The sequence below is a fragment of the Petromyzon marinus genome, chromosome 43, assembly GCF_048934315.1.
Source record: "Petromyzon marinus isolate PM22_M1 ecotype Great Lakes invasive population chromosome 43, UKy_Petmar_22M1.pri1.0, whole genome shotgun sequence".
In the NCBI taxonomy this organism is placed as follows: domain Eukaryota; kingdom Metazoa; phylum Chordata; class Hyperoartia; order Petromyzontiformes; family Petromyzontidae; genus Petromyzon; species Petromyzon marinus.
In genome coordinates this window covers 7,866,237-7,886,447 of record NC_133709.1, presented here as the reverse complement: position 1 = coordinate 7,886,447, position 20,211 = coordinate 7,866,237, and the positions used below count along the sequence as shown (strand labels likewise).

General features: G+C 51.3%; 1 protein-coding gene across 1 annotated transcript in view; it reads right to left on the bottom strand.

Annotated features, from left to right (window-relative positions):
- LOC116951675 (exostosin-1a-like) overlaps positions 1-20,211 on the bottom strand; it is a 46,453-nt gene that overhangs the window by 6,567 nt on the left and 19,675 nt on the right. The window contains exons 2-10 of the mRNA XM_032970486.2: positions 6,974-7,067; positions 5,429-5,536; positions 4,256-4,375; positions 3,870-4,002; positions 3,158-3,276; positions 2,557-2,652; positions 1,517-1,606; positions 764-924; positions 68-236 (exon numbers count right to left, since the gene is read on the bottom strand). Coding sequence (XP_032826377.2) covers positions 68-236; positions 764-924; positions 1,517-1,606; positions 2,557-2,652; positions 3,158-3,276; positions 3,870-4,002; positions 4,256-4,375; positions 5,429-5,536; positions 6,974-7,067 — 1,090 coding nt within the window. The remainder of the gene's footprint in view (positions 1-67; positions 237-763; positions 925-1,516; positions 1,607-2,556; positions 2,653-3,157; positions 3,277-3,869; positions 4,003-4,255; positions 4,376-5,428; positions 5,537-6,973; positions 7,068-20,211) is intronic.

Sequence of the window (20,211 nt, the reverse complement as noted above, 5' to 3'; positions counted from 1 at the left end):
GCTGCATCAACAAGCTCAACACCCAGGACCACCGTCACAAGCATGTGGCGCAGCAGCAGCACCGCACCTGCATCATGGCCTCCTTGTATTGCTTCTTCTGTGTGACCTTGATGGGTGGCATCTTTATGACGTCCGACACGAGGAAGTTCATGAGGATGTCCTCGCAGTTGGACAGCGAGTCCACCATCTCCCGCAGCGATGCCGGCAGCGCATGCGTGTACAGGTAGTTATAGTATCTGCGGTGCGGGAGAAGGGGTGGGAGACACGGTGTTGGGGCTAGGGCCACTGTTAGGGTAAGGGTTAGTGTTTGTATGTATCCATAATATAGGTTTTTTGGTTAGATCGCGAAAATGTGTCATTATGTATGTAGCACTTCTTTCGCACCGTACATAGCCAATCGTGCTAATCAGAGCTGCGGGGGGAGGACAACAGCCTCAATTAAAGAAATGAGTTGTCAATCTAGATTTAAAACTGCATAGCTCCAGTGGCTTCTTAATATCAGAAGAGAAGAGCATTCCAGATGGTCGCAGAAGTACATCTGACAGCGTGCATTGCAGTGACCGTCTAAAACTAAACTATTTTATTTGACCAGGTGAAGCCCTCTGAGCTTTTAGCTTCTTATTCAGAGCGACCTAGCCGCAAATAGTAGCGCAATAAAGTGGCTTATCAAGTGGAAATTTATCGCAGCCAAATAATTTAAATAAACTAATGAAAGGTACAGCATTCACTGCACGTGTCCATGTTAGTGTACGACAGCTCTCACCGGTGGTAGAACGCGGCTCCCGTTAGCACCATGGAGTAGTGGTTTGTCCACTTGGACGTGTAGCCCCAGCGGCTCTTGCTGCTGTCCCACAGGTGGCTCCGGGCCGGGTATCCCACGATCCGCTCCGGGAAACTCTGCCACACTACAAACGCAAAGTCCACCTGCGCAAAGCACGCGTGCACACACACACACAGAAATGTTAGGATCGAACGCTGTTAGCCAACTCGAAGGTTCATCACCGTTTGGTGTATTAGAACCATTTGGGTGGATGGACAGAGGCGAGAAGTTTTTGGAACAGTGCAACAATTGATTTTGCTGCACTGTCTCGCACTGCCCACCACGTATGTACTGGACATATGTTGAACTTCTTTCGCACCGTATGTAGCCAACCGTGATAAATGGAGGTTTGGACCACCACGTGGCCCCAAAGCGAGCCTATGATGCCTGTCTTATACATGGCGGTCACCCATCCAACTTCGCTTAGCTGCCGAGCTATGACGAGTATGGGTGAAATCTGGGCAGTGTTTTATAAAAGCTGAAGGCAAAGGTGCAGCACTAAAATGGCGCGCTTATTCCACTGCTGACGGGGGGGGGGGGGGGTATCCCGCTGGAGGAACGATGGACAGAAGTGGTGGGGGGGGCAGGGGTCCAGTGCGTTCACCACGAGACCGTGGCAGAGTCCATCTCGATCGCGTACGTCTGAGCAACCGGTTACACACCTCGTCGGTGCGTCCTGCGCACACTCGCGCTCACCTCATCCGTGGACAGCACGGTGTCCTCGTCGAGGCTCAGGACGGCGTCTGTCGTCACGGCCTCGTGCGGCACGAAGCGGCTGCTGATCGTCTGCGAGTGGCGACAAGGGACGCCACGTACAAGTGAGCGCAGGTACGCACGCTCGCACGCTCGTAACGAAAAGTCAAATCTAATTATTTTAATTTTGGTATTCGCATCGTTCCTACAGCACAAGGCTATCACGAAGGGGCTGTTTTTCACAGATAAACTAAAACTAAACTCAACATTTTTTTATTTTTCCAGGTACTGAGCTATATAGCTCTTTTTCAGAAGTGACCAGGCCGCAAATGATAGCTCAACAAAGTGGCTTATCGAGACGGACGCCGTTTTTAAATGTGGAGGGAGTAAACCGGAGGATCCGGAGAAAAATCCACATGACCACTGGGAAAACATGCAAACTACAAATATATCAGGCATCATCATAGTTGGGATTAAACCCACAACCTCCTGTATACCAGGCGAGGTGGTTAACATCCCACCACCGTGGTGCCCCTGGGTATGGTCTGCAAGTCGGCAATGTTACCGTGTGGTATTTACCGAATTTATGGGCAATTTTGCAAATTTCGAAGGAGATGCCGGCCACATGTGGCCTTCTCTCGTTTTTCGAATAACATCACGCGATATTTAACGTCCTCCGCAAAGCAGACAGTGCGTATATTTGGCCAATACACCCACCGGTATTCAGAATCAGAATATTTATTTAGACTGGAAGAATTCGATGAGCTATGAAGCTCTTCTTCACAGATGTCCAGTAAGGGGTGGGTCAAAAATTTACAACAACAGACAATACAAAAACAGATAGGTATGCAAAGAATAGGAAAGCTAACCAAGGCACTTAATAAAAAATGAAGTTTAAAAGTATTATCCAGGGCGTACGGCTGGGCTTGAACTGCGAACCTCTACAACACGCGGCAAAGTTGCCACCGTTTGGGAAAAACATGTCCCGCACGTGTGTTTGCATGTGCCGATGCAGCACACGCCAATGCGCGGACACTCCGTACCTTCGTGGCTGGCTCTGAGATGATGAGAGGCACGGGTAGCACTGGCCAGAGGCTTCTTGCGGGTGGTGGACGATCGCAGTTCCACAGGACGAGCACCTGCACACAGCGAAAACACGTCAGCCAGTGATCACCCTATACTGTGTGTGACCCTAGCAGAGAGCTGGTTCACACACTGCACGATGAACCCGGAAAACCTGGCCGATGGCTATCATCAGGAGCGAGTGATATCCGAACTGGCCCTGGTTGCTCCATCACCTTAACCAACCCACACCCACTGACCAGCATGGTGTAGCATGGTCAAGCGTCACAGTGGTGAGATGATAACTACCTTACCTGGTATGAAGGAGGTCGTGGGATCGAGCCCGACCCTGACCTACGCTTCTTTCCTTTCAACATTTAAAACATGGACTGTGGGTAGAAACGAAGACTGGTGTTTGAGAACTGATAATTAATATAATTAATCCCAATCCCTGGGGGATCATGGGAAACGTTTGGCATCTCTAACTGCGTTGGCTGAGAACTCCGCCCCCCCCACCCCCACCCCCGCATGTGGCCAGGAGTGGAACTACCGGATTTGCCACACGACATGCCCGAGACTCACCTGGGCACAGAACTTGGACTTGCCGACCGCCTGGATGAGCTTGATGATCGGCTGCGACTGCACGAGGAGCGGCGAAGTGGCGTGGATCACGGCGGTGAACTTGGGCTCGGGGCTCTGGCCTGGGGGGGGGGGGGGGATATGAAAGTGAGTGACGGGAACACACGACACATAACATACACAACGTACACACACACGCACACACGTGCAACTGAGCATGAAGGCACGCACGGGCAAGTAACATATGCACAAAACACACACGACAAACAGATGAAACGCAAAACACTTGAAACACACACACAAATGCACAAAGCTCCCACATATTGCCTTTAACAGGCTGTTGGGGAAGGTGCACCTATACAGGCTGGCCTGTCACAAGGGGGTGGTTGGCCAACACCATGCCAGACTGCCTATGTCCCCCCCAGTGCTGATGTTTACACATCACACCAAGTGCTCAATTAAGGATGAGTCAACCTAGGGGGGAAGCCCAGGACCAGTTTAGATATTCACAACTGTTATTGGTTCTAAGCGGAAATCGAACTTGGGTTGCCGGGTTCGATGTGCCGTGTGCTAACCACTACACTAGCGCTCCCCCCACTACGTAGATACACACACACACATCATTACTCATGAAACTCCAGCCTCTGCACCTCGCGAATGGTTCAGCTAGGATCTTGTTTCCCCCGGGATGCGAGCCGCCCTCGCCGGCACTCACCCAGGTAGGCGTGGTAGAAGGGGTAGTGCGCCAGGGCGGACGAGAAGCCGGGCAGCACGTGGAGACCGCCGGGTGGGTGGTTCCACACAACCGCCGGGCGCACTGCCACTCCGGCCACACGCTCCCGCACGATCTGGCAAGCACGCGCACACGACGACAGAGTTTAACCCTCCGTATGTGCAGACTGACGTGGCAAAGCGCTGTTGGACGAGGGACTGCTCAAACTAGAGCGGCACACTAAATTATAGTGTGGCCGAAAAAAAACGCGTCCGGCCGTGAACGAGCGAGCGAGAAAGTTAGCGAGCAGGTAAATGAGTGAGAGAACGGGTAAGTTAATGAGCAAGTAAGAGGTGGAGCTCGTGATCGAGCGAGCGAGCAGGGCTCACCTCGAGCGTGGTGTGCACGATCTTGTCGATGGAAGAGAAGTACGCGTTCCACAGGAGCTGCGTCTGCTGCCTCATGGCAAGCACGCGGTCGTGATCGAGCCACCGCACTGTCGACGGGATCTGGAATACGCGGACATGTGGAGTTCGGGGTCAGCGTTCGGGGTCGGCGATAGGGGGTCAACATTTCCTTGCTGGCCTCAAAGCGCTGACGCCAAGCGAGTGAGCAAGCGACTGGCCTCGGCGGCAATATGCTCTACTTAATAAATAAATTACATGCAGTTCAAACTGAACCTCATGTATGTATATTGAACTTCTTTCGCACAGCACGCAGCCAACAGTGCTAACCAGAGGTGCGGGGGAATGACAACAAAGTCAACACAATCAATATGATTTAAAAGTGCATAGCTCCAGTGGATTCCTAATAATCGAAAGGAAGAGTTTTCCAGATGGCCACAGAAGCGCATCTGAAAGTGCACGATGCAGTGACCATTTTTCTTCGATGGCTTAGCCAAAAGCCAGTGCGAGGATGCCCTGAGTTTGCATGAAGGTTTATATGCTCCGTGACGAGATCAGCAAGGTATTGTGGTTCATTTGTGTAATGACAATGTATTGGTTCAGCAACCAAAAACCAATTCAGCTCGGCGAGCACTGGATGGACATGGTCACATCTAGCAGTACCCATCACAGCACGTGCCAAAGAATTTTGTAGGAGATCAACGCGACATTCTGTTCACGACAGCTTTGGGCACAATGCACACAATGCACTTCGTACGGCAGTGTAAACATTACACGCCTGCCCCACCCCCCTCCAGAAGAGATTTTGATGGTGAGTGTTACAGCGAGGATCGGGTAAGCATTCAGCAGGCTTTGCGAGTGTTAAATCGAGTGAGTGCTATGGTGAGCGAGCATTGGGGCGGGGAAGTATTAGGGCGTGCGAGTGCTGGGATGAGCGTGTGTTGGGGTGAGCGAGTGTTGGGGTGGGTGAGTGTTGGGGTGAGCGAGTGTAATGGTGAGCGAGGTCTTTTTTATTTCGTATGTAAATCTGAAATGCAATATTAAAAGTCGAAAGCCAAGTTACAGCACAACCGGGATACAACTGGGGAAAAAGACAACTAAAGGATTTAATAAGATAAAAAAAATTATAAATGATTTGGGTTACAGCGCTGGGCTCACCTGGAGGAGCAGCCTCTCGTCTCCGATGACGGCCGCTTTGTTCCAGTCGATGACCTCCGAGAAAGGCAAGGCCCAGCCGTTACTGAGCAGCACAGGCACACACGCCGCCTGTGCGCGCACAAGACAAAGATCCCCCATATAGCCTTAACACTGAACAGACTGTTGGGGCAAGTGCTGTAAGCGAGCACCAATGAAGGCCGACACGGCACACGAAGGGGTGTGGGTGGCCGAGCACCATGACCGGCCGCCTTTGTCTCCCCAGTGGCGAAGTTTACACACCGAACCAGGTATTCAATTCAGGCCGGGTCGACCTAGGGGAGGCCCAGGACAGGTTTAGATAATTGTCACTGGTGTTCGCCGTGAGCGGGAATTGAACTCGGGTTGCCGGGTTCGTAACGCAGTTCACTAACCGCGACCCTACCGCACGCAGACGCAAGCAACGTGGAAACAGGTCAAACACGGGTCACACACGGGACACACACGGGTCTGACACAGATCTGACACGGGTCACGGACATAGACCAGGCATGAGTCAGACACACGAATCAGACTCGGGTCTGACGTGAGACACGAAGGCAGACCAAACACAAGGCAGACACGGATCACCCCCAGAACAGACATAACAAGTTGGGCAGGCGTTAAGAAGACGCATGGCAACCAAGGGTGTGGCACAAAGATAAAAGAGGCACACGCGCGCGCGCACACACACACCTAACTTTTACAGCACACCAGCAACATGGCAAAGCTTATGGCCACAAACATGGGCGTGAAAGTAATAATTATGAAAATTATATACCGTGCAAATCCTCAAGAGTCTCAAGACGCTCTTTCAGGAGGGTCCTGTATTGGAATGCTTGGGAGATGTTTGGCCAATTCCACCAATGAGAAAATGAGAATTTGGAATGGGGGAGGAAACCAGTACACGGAGAAAACCCACCATGCGTACGAGAGAGTGACTCTCAACACTGCTATCTGCAGGCTACACCTCGGAGCCAAACGCCCGAAACATCTGGCCCGCCAGAGGGAACCCGTCCACGTTTCTTTGTTTTATTTCTCCTTGTCGACCCAGGAAAGCTTCACCAAGTCTAATGACTCTCTTTCAGGAGGATCTTGCCGAGTTTTCAAAGGGGGGCGATGATTGCTATGCAATTTCCAATTGAGTAATTTTGCAGGTAACTTTTGAAATTTGATCAAATCTGGACCATAATGCTGGCACACAATGGTCATAACTCTAGCAAATGACATCACGGGATCTTTAACGTCCACTATGAAACAAATGGAACATATTTTTACGATGAATCCACCCGCAATATTAAATCAGGACAACCGTTGGATTCCAACCGAGAATCTCTACAACAAGCGGTGCTAGGCCAGGTCACCGCCCATGTACTAACCAGGCTCAAAACCTGCTTAAACTTCTGAGATCCGACGTGATCGGGTTAATTTTGGGTGACTGGGTCACACAGCAAAGTCGTGGTGGGCGCGAGCGACGGCGAGCATGGGCGTACGTTAAAGTGTGAGTGCCAGACGCCGTCGCTCCTCCTACCTGCAGAGCCTCAAGGAACCTGAAGGATCCGAGTCTTCTGCCCCGCGGGACGAGACAGAAGGTGGAGTTGTAGAGCATCTCCTTGTAGTCGTATCTGTAATGCACACGAGCACACGGGGGCAAGGGGTGGGGGGATGGACATGAGATTCACACGGACCCAAGAGATCCACGGGAACTCGATGACACCTCCTTGATAGGACACAGAAGCATTGCAGTGGCAAATGAGTTGCTATAAATGCTGTCTTGAATAACAATTTTAAAAAATGTAGTTAAGCAGAAGCAGGTGAGCATAATTTATCACGTTCAGAAGATGCAGTGGCATTACTGCACGTTCAAAGGCGTTGTTGTTCGTAAAGCCTAAATAGACAATAGCGGCAAGTGCTGTTAAGCAAGCACCGATGCAAGCCAGCACAACACATTGGGTGGGGAGGGGGGGGGCACCACTATGCCCAATGCTGCTGTTTACACACCACACCACATATAGCACTCATTTATGGGTTGAGTCGACTAAAGGAAGGCCGAAGATAATCGACACCAATGTTCGCTGTGGCCGGGAATCGAACTCGGGCCACCGGGTTTGTAGCGCGGCGGTGCAAACAACAGCCATTCACTTCCATATGTCAGCCCAGGTCCCGCTTTGAGATCACGTCAAGCGTCAGACTCGCCAGTAGGAGGTGTTTTGTATGGGTTAACGGAGTGAGTTGACTGGCAGATGCAACACCTGGGCTCCCCACTGTGCTACCAGCCTGCCTGATAGTGTCTGTACAAAGACAAGTATTCCTCGTATAGTCTGAACAGACTGTGGGGGCAAGTGCTGTTAGCGAGCACCTATGAAGGCGGGCATGGCACACGAGGGGGTGGGTGGCCAACACCACGCCCGGCTGCCTTTGTCTCCCAGTGGTGGTTTCCACACCACACCTCGTGCCAATTTGAGGCCAAGTCGACCTAGGGTAGGCCCATGACCGGTTCAGATAATCGTCACTGTGTGTTGGCCGTGAGCGGGAATCGAACTCGGGTCACCGGGTTTGTAGCGCAGCGCGCTGACCACTACACCACCGCTGTCTGCACACACACGAACGTGCACCCGCACGCACGCACGCACAAGTTGACTTGAATGGGAGGTGGGGGGGCCCCCGTCCCTGGTGGAGTTTGATCAGACTCAGCGGCGGCGGACGAGCGACCGTGTGAGCCGAGTCCGGGGATCTCTCCGAGCATCTCGGGTGCTCGAGCTCTTGGGAGCACGCATGGCCACGCCACATCAAACGCCGCGGCACAGTTCCACGCCACCGGATTGTTTAAATTCCACGACGTTTTTTTTATACTTTAAACTTAAGGGGATTTTTTTTTGGTCTGTGTGTGCCTGTGTGACACTGTCTCTCTTTACATTTATTTTTTATTTCCCTGCTGCTCTGTCCTCGTTTGAACCCAGGTGAGAAGGGCATTTTTTCTCCCCTTCTTTTTTCACTCTCGTGTTTGCATCTTGCTTCGAAAGATTTTCTTTGCTTTACTGGTGAACCGTGTGCAATTTCCCTGTTAACCAGACGGGGTTTTTTTTTTCCCCATGGCAATAAGACTCGAGGAATTCAACGCAGCCATTAAAAAAAAACACGTGTTACGGTAACCCCGAGCGACAAAAGTGATGCTGCCACGGTGTAATGGTGAATACACCGGACTTGCGATACAAAGGTCGTCGTTGAAACAATGGCGCAAGTATCTTAAATTAGCATTCTTGCTAACGTTTGTCATGTGAGCCATTATTTATTTATTTACAAATTCGCAGGTACAAATTTAACTTTTCTTTTACCAGGTAAGACTCGCTGAGCAACAGAGCTCTTTTCCAGAAGCGACCTGGCCACAAATGATAGCTCAACGAAGTGGCTTATCACGTGGACATTTCATAGCAGCCAAATACTCCAAATGCACGTTTGTAAATGTGGAAGGAAAAACCGGAGGACCCGGGGGAAAATACATCACGACCACGGGGAGAACACGCAAACTCCAAATACAGCAGGCGTCAGGGTCGGGATTGAACCTACGACCTCCTATATACCAGGCGTGTCACCCACCCCAATATACGATTGGCTACCGCCACCATTGACATCACCGGGTCATTAAGGTCCACTATGCAGCAAACGGAGCACTTTGTTCAGTACAGTAACAGCAAGCAAATAAAGATTATCTCCCAACTGTGATTCAATTAACTGTCCCGATAACGAAGGGTCACAATTTTATTTTATCACGATTCCATTGTGCACAGCATGTTGAGTTGCGGGCTCAGTCAAGATTTTAGACAAGAATGTTGATGGCTATCGTGAATTCTATTGCAATGACGTGCATTTCAAATGAAGGTTGAAATATTAATTATACATCGATTAATCTTTGTCAATGCACCGCAGTATGAAGGCCTGCCCACGCCATGTAAGCAATTGGGGACTGTTTGACAATAAATGCAATCGGGTCTCTTGACACTTTATAAAATTAGAATACAGAGAGGGGGTGGGGGGAATGGGTCACGGCTGGGGAAATGTAGGAAACAGAAGACACCACGGCATCGTCTGCGATGAAGCAACCTGAGTTCAGCGCATCCAGCAAAAATAAGCTGCAGGGAGAGCCGGGGAAGCCAGGGCAGCACCAATGAGTCCCCCAGGGCATTCTCGGAGAGGCCAAGGCCCTTCGACAAGCTCGAGGGACAGTCGAGGCAGCCACGTCAGCCAGGGCAGCCATCACAGAAGCAAAGCTATGTGAAGCCAAACCCGATTGCGCTGTATCATCAAGTAAGTCAATTATTTTTTCCGGCACGGTGACATGAAAGGATCTGTGGAGGGAGATCGCTCAGCTCCGCCAGCCACATCAATGCCCGTGCCGCGTCCCCACCTCGTGGGCTCTATGCCCAAGGCGAATGGAACGTGCGCTCGCAAAGCCCAAATATCCATCCAAAGCTCCTCGCCTCCCTCCCACGCGCACACGCACGCACATGCACGCAGGCTGACTCAGCCACCACCAACCGCAAAATAAGAAGCGTTCCCAAGGGAAGGGAGTGTCCTCGTATGGTAGGGCGAGAAAAAAATTACAATAAAAGGGATTATTCGGTTTGTCGGTTCTGCCACGTCACCAGGCTGGACTGCAAATTTATCCACGTAATATCGGATTGTTTTGCTAATGCGTGTCAGCACACGCTCTTTGCCACTCACTGTGCGAGCGACTGAGTCAGTGTGGGTCAACACTAAGGTCGGGAGCGGTAGTAGGGTGGGTTAGCGAACTGTGTCACTCACGTACCCAGCTGCCCCAGTGCGATTCCTGCTGCCGGCTAAGTAGCGTTTATACAAAACATCACTCAGCCTTAAAATTAATATCTAGTGCGGTGTGAATGTCATTAGAGGGGAGACAAAAGGTGCTGGGTGTGGTACTATGCCAGCTTTTATAGGCGGTCGCGAACAACACTTGTACCGACAGCGCGTGAGGCTACCTCAAACTATTAAAAAATATATTTTAGCAGGTAAGGCCCACCGAGCTATACAGCTCTTTTTCAGAAGCGACCTTGGCCACAAGTGAAAGCCCAACGAAGTGGCTTATCGTGTGCAAATTCACAGCAGCCAAATATTCTAAACGCATGTTTCTAAATGTGGAGGGAAAAAACGGAGGACATCGAGAAAAATCCACGTGACCACGGGGAGAACATGCAAACTCCAAACATACAGGTGTCAGTGTCGGGATCGAACCCACGACCTCCTGTATACCCAGGCGACGTAGTTAACATCTCGACACTGAGGGCCTGATCTGGATTTGTTATATTGTTTGATGAATGTGAAAGTATGGCGAATGACGTCCTTCAATCTGCACCCTTTACATGTCATGGTACCGGATAATCCCGTATTACCTGGTGGGGCAAGGCAGGATACTAACAGCTAACAGTGACTTACAGCCCTTTGTCCATCCACTGCTGCATGAAGGATTTCCCAAGCCGAGTCGGCCACAGAGGTTGTTTTGACCGCTTCACTACGCTGCTCGGTGTAAATTGATTGGGAGGGGAGGGCAAGTGGCAGGGGGGGGGGATGCTACCCGTTGGCACTACACACCCTTCTTCCAAATGCGTATGGGTGGAGGTGAATCATTACATCCCTCGGGGGTGTAATGATTCACCTCCGCCCAGGTACTGCAGGGTAAGGTAAAGGTAAGGTAGCTTGGGGTAAAAAGCAGGCTACTTCAGGTGAGGTTAAGCTGGAGTACATGGTGGCAGAGCAGGGTAAACGTGTAAATACCTGCCCGTACATCTTACATAAATCTTTTGGGGCAAGTGCCATCATCGAGCACCTATCAAGGCTGACATTCACACAAACACACACACACACATTGCCAAGCCTGGCTGCCTTTGTCTTCCCAATGCTGATGTTTACACATCGCATCAGCGAATGTATGTTAAACTTTTCACACAGTGCATAGACAACCGTGCTAATCGGAGGTGCGATATCATTTCAAAATCAAATTGACCTAAGGGAGCAGGGCCGAGGGGTTGTCCTGGCATCACTTGCCACTGATGTCAGCTGCGGCTGGGAATCGAACCCAGGTCGCTGTTTTTGTAGCACAGTTCGCCAACCACTGCCCCGCCGCTCTAGCTCTGTAGCTGTGAGGACTCTTGACACATGCACGCACACAACACTATCTCTCACTCACCCTCTCACGTACGCACACACAAACTCTCTCTCACGTACACTTTGGAGATATAAAACGACACGTTACAATGTTAGATAACACCTACTGCCCTGTCTCACGCAGCCGCATTTTTGTAAAACCCTCGCCAAAATAGTTCTCAAATAAGCACCACATGTAAACGTTTAAGGGTTCACTTAAAAAAAAAGAATCAGTTTACTCGCTTATTCCCGGCGACCTCTGTATTACAAGTCCAGTGTGTTGCTAACCAATTCCCCCACAGCCTCTGCCCACACCCAGCATTATCCACGATGGGGGGGGGGGGGGGGAATCACCACGGTTTGTTCAATCGGCAGATTCGCTTGCGATTGAGCCAAGTGTGGTTTACCCCCACCACCACCACTTCGTTCGAAGACGTCTGCCCGGCGTGAAAGTATCTGTGAAAATACCCCACCACCTCAAAAAGGATGAGCCAAGTGTGGTTACTCCCCAACCCCCGCCACCCCCCCCCCCCCACCACGTCAGAGACATCTGTCCAGCGTGAACGTGTCTGTGAAAAGACCCCCCCCCCCAATAAAAAGGAGCTATTTAGAGGGGCTCTCCTCTCTCGAAGAGAGCTTCCCTCCAGAAGAGGCCCTCTTGCCAGCAGTGGCGTGAGCAAGCAATTGCAGAGCTGCAACTTTACCTTTCATTCCACCCCCCCCCAACTAGATTTTTGGGGGTTTTTCTTCACAGCATGAATAAAGCACGAGGTATTCATTCGTACACTGTGCGTGCATATATACAGTACGCTGTATACTGTCCTCTGCGTAATGATCTTGAAGACAGGTTTATTTCCTCGTGGCAGTTTAGCCCCGAGACTGAAACTTCTTGGCCACACAGCGCCCAGGCGCAGCCAGTCTGGTGAATGAGATTGTGCGTACATGCCACGGCTTTTGGCACGAGCAAGTGTTCACTCCGCTGGATTAGAGAGTTATCCAGGGTCTCACAAACGAAAAAAAACTCACGAATAAACTAAAGAAAATTAATAAATGATAAAAAATAGCCCCATTTACAACAACGCTACGGGTGAACAATGCACAAAAAGAAAGTAATAAAACGCATATCGGTCGGAAGGGGGAGTCGGGCAAGGACACGTTACAAGATGAAAAGCTCGCGGAGAGACACGGGCGCGGAATTGCACCGAGGTGCAAGGAGGAAAGCATGCAGCAAATGCGAGTTGGACGCATCGTGTCGCCTTTGAGAGAAAAAGTTAAGTGCCCCCCAGCACGCCCAAACCCCCCCCCCCTCTCCCCCCACCCTTTCACCTCCCCTTTTGCTCCTTTTACCTTTCCTTTTCCATCCCCTTATATATATAAAAAAAAGTCCGTGCTCCTGCTCGCAGTCCCTACGCAAGTACGGTAAGTGTGAACCCATCTCTCTCCCTTTCTCCCCAACCCCGAAACGCGCAGCGTTTTGGGCTTCTGCTCGTCGAATTTCTGTGCCCCCCTCCTCTCCCCCCCACCCCGCCCTTGTATTGCCCGTGCTCCGTGCCTGGCTCTAATAAATTCTCTTTAGAAAAAAAGTTTAAAGTGGGCTTGGGCAGGACACGTCGCCAGTGCTTGAAAATAACAACGGAGTGGCAGCCAAAAGGATGGAATGTGTCCGGAATGTGTCCAAAATGATGTTGACCGCAGAGGTGGAGCGTCACACTCTACCCGCTCGAGAATGAAATTGGATTTGTTGCATCGTGTAACCACGAGGGATGGCGATAACTTGGGGAAGCCTTCATCCTAACGTGGACAGATCACGGCTGACACGCATGTTGGTAAACCCACCTGCTATGCACTTAAGACAACGGGTCCCCCATTTAGCCTTTAACAGACTGTTGGGGCGAGTGTTTTTGGCGAGCAACTATGAAGGTTCGCACGGCACACGAGGGGGTGGGTGGCCAGTGCCATGTCCAGCCGCCTGTCTCCCCAGCGCTGATATATGCAACAACAACCGCCATTCGCCACTAAGTGGCGGTGACGTCGCCACGACGCTTGTGCCAGGCCATGTGCACCTTGAGGCCACGTGAATTGTCGAACGCCCGCGGGCAGGTCACGGGGCAGACCCAGGTGCCACGGGTCGACTGACTAAGATGCCTGAGATGACTGGCTGATACACCACCTGTGCCCCCTACTGTGCCAACCTGCTGTGCTTTAGCCACCCGGCGCTCCGCTCGTTGTTGCGAGCGTCGCTCCTCCGCCCTCCGTTGTTGTTGGAGGGCGACTACCTCCAACTGCCCAGTAGCGTCCTTCACGAGCCTCTTCCACAGAGGCCGATCTTGACACCGCTGGTACCAGTCATCGGCAAGTCCACTCAGCTCCACGTCCTCCTGTACCACATCACTCCATCTCTTCTCTAGCCCGTGCCGCACCCGTTTAGCCCTCTCAATCCGGCCGAACAAAAGCTGTTTCGGCATGAGGTGGCTGGGCATGCGGGCTACATGACCCAGCCAACGCAGCCTTGCCTGCCGGAGGAGCTCACCGATGGGACCTTGCCCAGATCTTTCAAGGATGTGTGAGCTCCTCACACAATCCAGCCTGGTTAAACCCAGGATGGATCGTAGGCAGGCTAGCCTAAATGTTTCTAACCGGCAAGATGTTCCATTAGGGGGGTCCACGTTTCACAAGCGTAGAGAAGGGAGGGAATGACCGTGGCCGAGAAGACCTGAAGCTTAGTGCAGAGCGACAGACCAGGTAGCTTCCACACAGCGTTACGCAACCGATGAAAAGATATTGCCGCTAGACTGATTCGGAGTGAGACCTCTGCTGTTAAACTGGAGCTGGTCATAAGCACACTGCCCAGGTATGGGAAACTCTCCACAACTGCCCCTCCTCCAGAAACAACGAAAAGCCACTACGTGTGGCCACGTGGAATGTTCGATGATATATACACACAACCACACCAGGTACACATTTAAGGCCGAGTCGACCTAGGGGAGGCCCAGAACCGGTTCATATAATTGCCACTTTTATTGGTCGTGGGCAGGAATTGAATTGGGGTCGCCGGGTTTGTAGTGCATCGCACAAACCACTGCGCCAACACTCCCCACTAGCACATGCATATACGTATATGCTCACTAGAACACACACATACACGTGCACACGTGAAAAAGAACACAGGATTCACACACCCACATGGATGCAAGACACGCACACCCACACGGGCACCGCAAATACTCACATCCGCACACGTGCGATCGAAGGGTACGCAACTTACCACAAAATGCGCGATCGAGTTATGCAACATGGCACACCACGCCGGTGGTGCGACTTACTCACCTCACATCCCTTTGCGGTCAGGCACGGACACAATAGCTTTTTGCTCAGGGCTGGCGAAGCCAAGGCTCAGGTATGGTGGGTTGTGGCAAGTGCCCGTTGTAGAAGGAATGGTTTTTGGCAAAGGCCGGCTGACTTAATAAAAAAAATAACCCCACTCAAAAGGTCCGAGTGGCATGGGTGCGACTCGACCTCTCTCTCCCACAGCCGGCAGTGGTGGAGAATCGCGTGGGGATAAAACTAAACTATTGTTACTTTATCAGGTGAGATCCACTGAGCTATATAGAGCTCTTTTTCAGAAGCAACCTGGCCACAAATGATAGCGCGACGAAGTGGCTTATACAAAAAACCGATCTAATACAAAAAAAACGATTATGGATGCTATTGGTCGCGAAAGCCTACATGTTGAAGTGGTTCATCACGTCGACATTTATAGCAGCCAAATACTCTTGAATGCACGTTGATTCTCAATGTGGAGGGAAAAACCAGAGAACGCGGATATAAAAAAAACGCGCGACCACGGGGAGATCACACAAACTCCAAACTTACAGCAGGCGTCAGGGTCGGAATCGAACCCACGACCTCCTGTATACCCAGGGTGAGGTGGCTAACAACTCGCCACCGTGAATAGCTTCAGGTCGGTGTCATTAGGCGACTTCTCCCCAACGGGCGACTCAGCGGAGGGCCTTCTCCCCTCTTGGCTCAGCACTCTTTCACATGTTTTCCATTACCTGTGCTGGATGCCTCCTATTCGGGACAAGCTTACCCAAATGTCAAGATGCTAATTTCTCCATCCAAAAAAAAACACACGTGGCCTGTATATCAAGCTTGCATAACTGGTTCACTTGGGCCAAATGTCAGCACGTCTTATATCTATCTATCTATAAAAAAAACAACTCTCTCTCAGAGGCTTCCGAGAGTGGACCGCATGCACTTTGCAAGGGCCTGAAATTGAATACTTGTTGCTGCGATGGGTGAAGTATGGTTAAATAACCCCTACGACCTGCACAGGTTTGGGTTAGGCCCTCATCCAGCAATTGATCAGGATGAGAGCTCTACTTGCACATTACGCGGTACAATAAGTAAAGCGTGGGCGTCGACTACAATGCGTGCGGTGATTTAAGATGTGGGGGTTAGCAGTGCACGTAGAGAAGGAGCCATGGGAATGCAAAAGACGCCCACCAGCAGTGAGGCAGGGGACGCAAGAAGGCTCATAACACGTCCAATGAAATCCCTCTTCAAAGATTACCCCCCCCCCCCCCAATCTCATTTGCTTGGGATTTCCCCAGGCATTTCAGTTTCTACGAACCCAAAGCATAGATATGCAAATCCCATACGTATGAAAACTCGGACATTCGAAAAACATTTCCAATGTTGCAACAACTCCTGCTTAGCTTCTGAAATATGATAACGATCAGGTGCATTCCGGCTGGTTTGTCACAGGCTCAGGAGAGCAACAATTTGCTCAAGATAGCAATTTCGACAAGTTGGAAGGAGCCAGCTTCACTAATTAACTTGCTGGGGGGGGGGGGGGGTTAATGGGAGACCGGGCCCATTCTCCCTGCGGTGGCAATTGCCGAGGTAGTCAGAACGATCGAGCGGAGAGACCACGTGACCCCCCCCCTCTCCCCCCCCCCGATGCCCTGCAGTGTCGTCGGGTCCGGGTGCGGTTGGGCCCAGAGCCAAAGATGTGAGGCCAAACCGCGTGCCACTTGCACAAGAGCATGAGGACCACGCGCGCACGCTTGCCCATGCAAGCGCACAAGTCGCCCACGCACGCACACCGACAGATGGACCCCCATGCACACATTTATGAACTGTACACGCGCGTGCGGGCATATGCAAGCAAAACGCACGCAAGTGCACACACGTCTGGAAGGCCATGCACACAAATGTATGAACGACAAAAAAGGCAAAGATAAAGATCCCCCGTATAGGCCAAGTGTTGTGTATGAACCACAAAGACATCCCCTATATCCAGAACAGACTGTTGGGGCCAGTGCTGTTAGCGAGCACCTATGAAGAACGACAAAGACAAATATCCCCCATTTCGCCTTAACAGACTGTTGGGGCAAGTGCTGTTAGCGAGCACCTATGAAGGTCGGAACGGTACACGAGTGGGTGGCCAGCCAGCACCATGCCCTCTCGCCTTTGTCTCCCCATTGACGATGTTCACACCGCGCGAGGTAAGCATTAACGGCCGAGACGACCTAGGGGAGGCCCAGGACCCGTTCAGATATTCGTCACCAACATTGGCCGCGAGCAGGAATCGAACTCACGCTGCCAGGTTCGTAGCGCAGCTCGCAAACCACTGCACCACCGTTCGCCACAAACCACACACACACATCAATGTACACACGCATCTAATTGCCGGATCGCAATTCCATGGAAGCAGCACTTTTTTTTTCTAACATTGCCGTGAGTGGCTACGAACCAGTTGCATATTAATATGAAATGATTAACACTGCGAATTCTCAGGCTCTTTGAGTCGGTCCACGCATCTCAAGCTTAGGTACCGATACTATAACAATGAATCAACGTGGCATTCCACGCCTTCTGTGGTGGGATTGCAAGATTTACAGCCCAATCCACGTGTCCTCACATTATACCAAAGCTACCTGATGCAGTCATTGTACCCTCTTGATTGTCTTTGGAATCGCTCAACTTTCATTCGAAATCATTTCAATCGTCTAGAGTTATCAACCAGTACATGGTAAATACAAGCAGTCTGCCGACAAGTAGCTGAAAAAGAATTCAGTTTGGGAGTTACGGCTGCTTGGCAATCCACGGCTAGAGGAAGGCCTGCCTACTTTCTGCTAGTCGTTGGGGTTGTTTGACTATACTTCACCACTCTGGTCAGTGCAGGTTGGTAAATTGGTGGAGGGGAGGTAAAGAGAATGTGGGGGGGAGGGGGGGTCCACTGTGTATGACCAGTTCAGATATCCCTCACCATTGATGTTAGCCATGGCTGGCAGTCAAACTAAGGTCAATAAGTTTACAGCACAGTGTGCTAACCCGCTGCACCACTGCTCCTCCAAGAAGGTGGACGATGGAAATTCCACCGAGCACGAGGCCGATGATGCATTTTTTCAGCTGAACCATGACACCCCCCCTCCACCCCACGTTTCGATATTACGCACAAAGTGCACGATTACGCATCCGTCTCATGCGTTGTCGTGCACGACGACCCCGTTACATATCACGCGCTACACTCTGTGAATCACACGTGTCATGTTTGCCTATGTGTTAACATCCGCTTAGTCTGGGACCTCTCCACGATAGCGTTTAACCCCGTCGGTGCCACGTGGGTTCCAATCAGCGCTTGACTCACCGTTGGTCGGAAAGTTGCGAATTCGAAACCCAGCGTTGGCCGGGCTCCGTGAAATGGGAACAACGTAATGAGAAATCGACAGGGGAAGTCCAATGGCAAGAATGTCCTGTGCCTCCCCCTTTACCCGCCCACACCGACCACCGCGGTACAACCCACATTACCAGCACAAGTGTGTGGAGGGGCCTTCATTAAGCAGTGGATAAACACCACACCTGTAAATCTAATAACAAAATAGCAACCTTTAGCTGCGATGGGCATCGCGCACTCCGCTGTAGCCTTGTAGTACTACTGGATAGGTTGTCGCGGTTGCGCTGTGGAATACTCGGATGACAATTATGCGTTGTAACGTACCGTGTGTCGCTCGGCACGATGTCTGACGTTTTGCTCCGATTCAGTTTTTTGTTGTTAGGGAACCGAATTGAAAAAGCTCCCGGAACACCTGTTCCGAACAGCGTAAGGGTGCAACGTTGGGAGAGCTGTGGTTCATAAAAGGCAAAGGTGCAGCCCTGTGTTTGCTTCCTCCCTGTCACTGCCGACAAGAAAGGTATCCGCTAGGAGGGAGCTCTAGCGGGTATTCAGTCGACTCTTCCACGATGACCAGGCGTGTTCGAGGCGGTGGGTGTACCCACACTTTACCCCACCAACGTGAATTATTTGCTCGACAAACTGTGGGTGTAGTGAATAGCTTGAAACATTGTTCTAACTGCTGCGCCGGAAGGCAGAAATAAACCAGTGATATCTGGATTTCACGTCTTGCGTGCCAACCATTTTAGTTTGGAGTAAAATTTTACCAGTTATTTGAAGACACTGCATTGGTAGAAGTTCACAAGGATGCATAATCTGCTATGAGGAAGGACCATTGTCCAAAAAGTCACAGATCGTATGTTTTCTTATTTTAAGGCACGTCATATTGACGAAATTGGGTTGAGTTTATAGTCTGGAGCATTCACCGAATCCACTGCAAACTAAAACACGGGCCGGTCCGAGTGGAGCGAGTTCTGGCTCGGGAGACGCGGGGGTGCAGGTTACACCGACAGTGCAAGTCATTCCACGCTCGTAGTTAAAGCATTCGTCTGAACGGCGCGTGCAGGTGCTTTGACAGGGCGGTGGGGGCCAGGCAGGCAGGCGTGTCCGTGTCAGCCCATGGTGCAGGTACACTGACAGGGTCGTTGGTATTTATCTCAAACTGGGGGGGGGGGGGGGGGGTTGGGGGGGGGGTGCGAGGGCGGGGGGGTGGCGGTACAATGACAGCAAAGTCGGGAGAGAACGTGGGCTGCAGGTACATTGATGGGACCCGTCCTGCGGATGGGGGCCTCCCCGTGCCGCGCGGATCGCGGGGCGTTCACTATATTGTAAGGTCGAGCTCATTACCCAACTGTTTGCCACAAATGAAACCACAATACCTTGCTGATCTCGTCAAGGAGCATAGGCCATCACGCGAACTCCGCTCACCCCCGCAACAGTGGCTTCTGGCTGGCTGGCCATCGGACAAAGACGGTCACTGAACGCGCACTTTCGGATGCGTTTCTGTGGCCGTCCGGAACGCTCGTCCTTCCGATGTCAGGAAGCAACTGGAGCTAATTAGTTTTCAGTCATCCAGATTGAAAACTAATTTATTTAGAGCTGCTTTTTGTCTTTAGTTTGCTGTCCTTCCCTCACACCTCCAAAATAGCACGGGTTGGCCAAGTACGGTGCAAAACAAGTTCAACACACATACATATGACCATACTTCACCAAACTCAACGGCGCAGGTTGGTGAAGGTGGGAAGTGTAAACCTTGGGAGCACAGTAGAGCACAGGAAAGGATTTTGCTGCACTGCTCTCTGCTGACAATGTAACCCCGGCAGCAGCCTTCAACACCTGTTTTTTTAGGCATGTGGTCATCCATCAAAGCACACCCAGGCAAAAGCTTGCTTTGCTGCTGAGATCTTAAAATATCGGACACATTCCAGCCA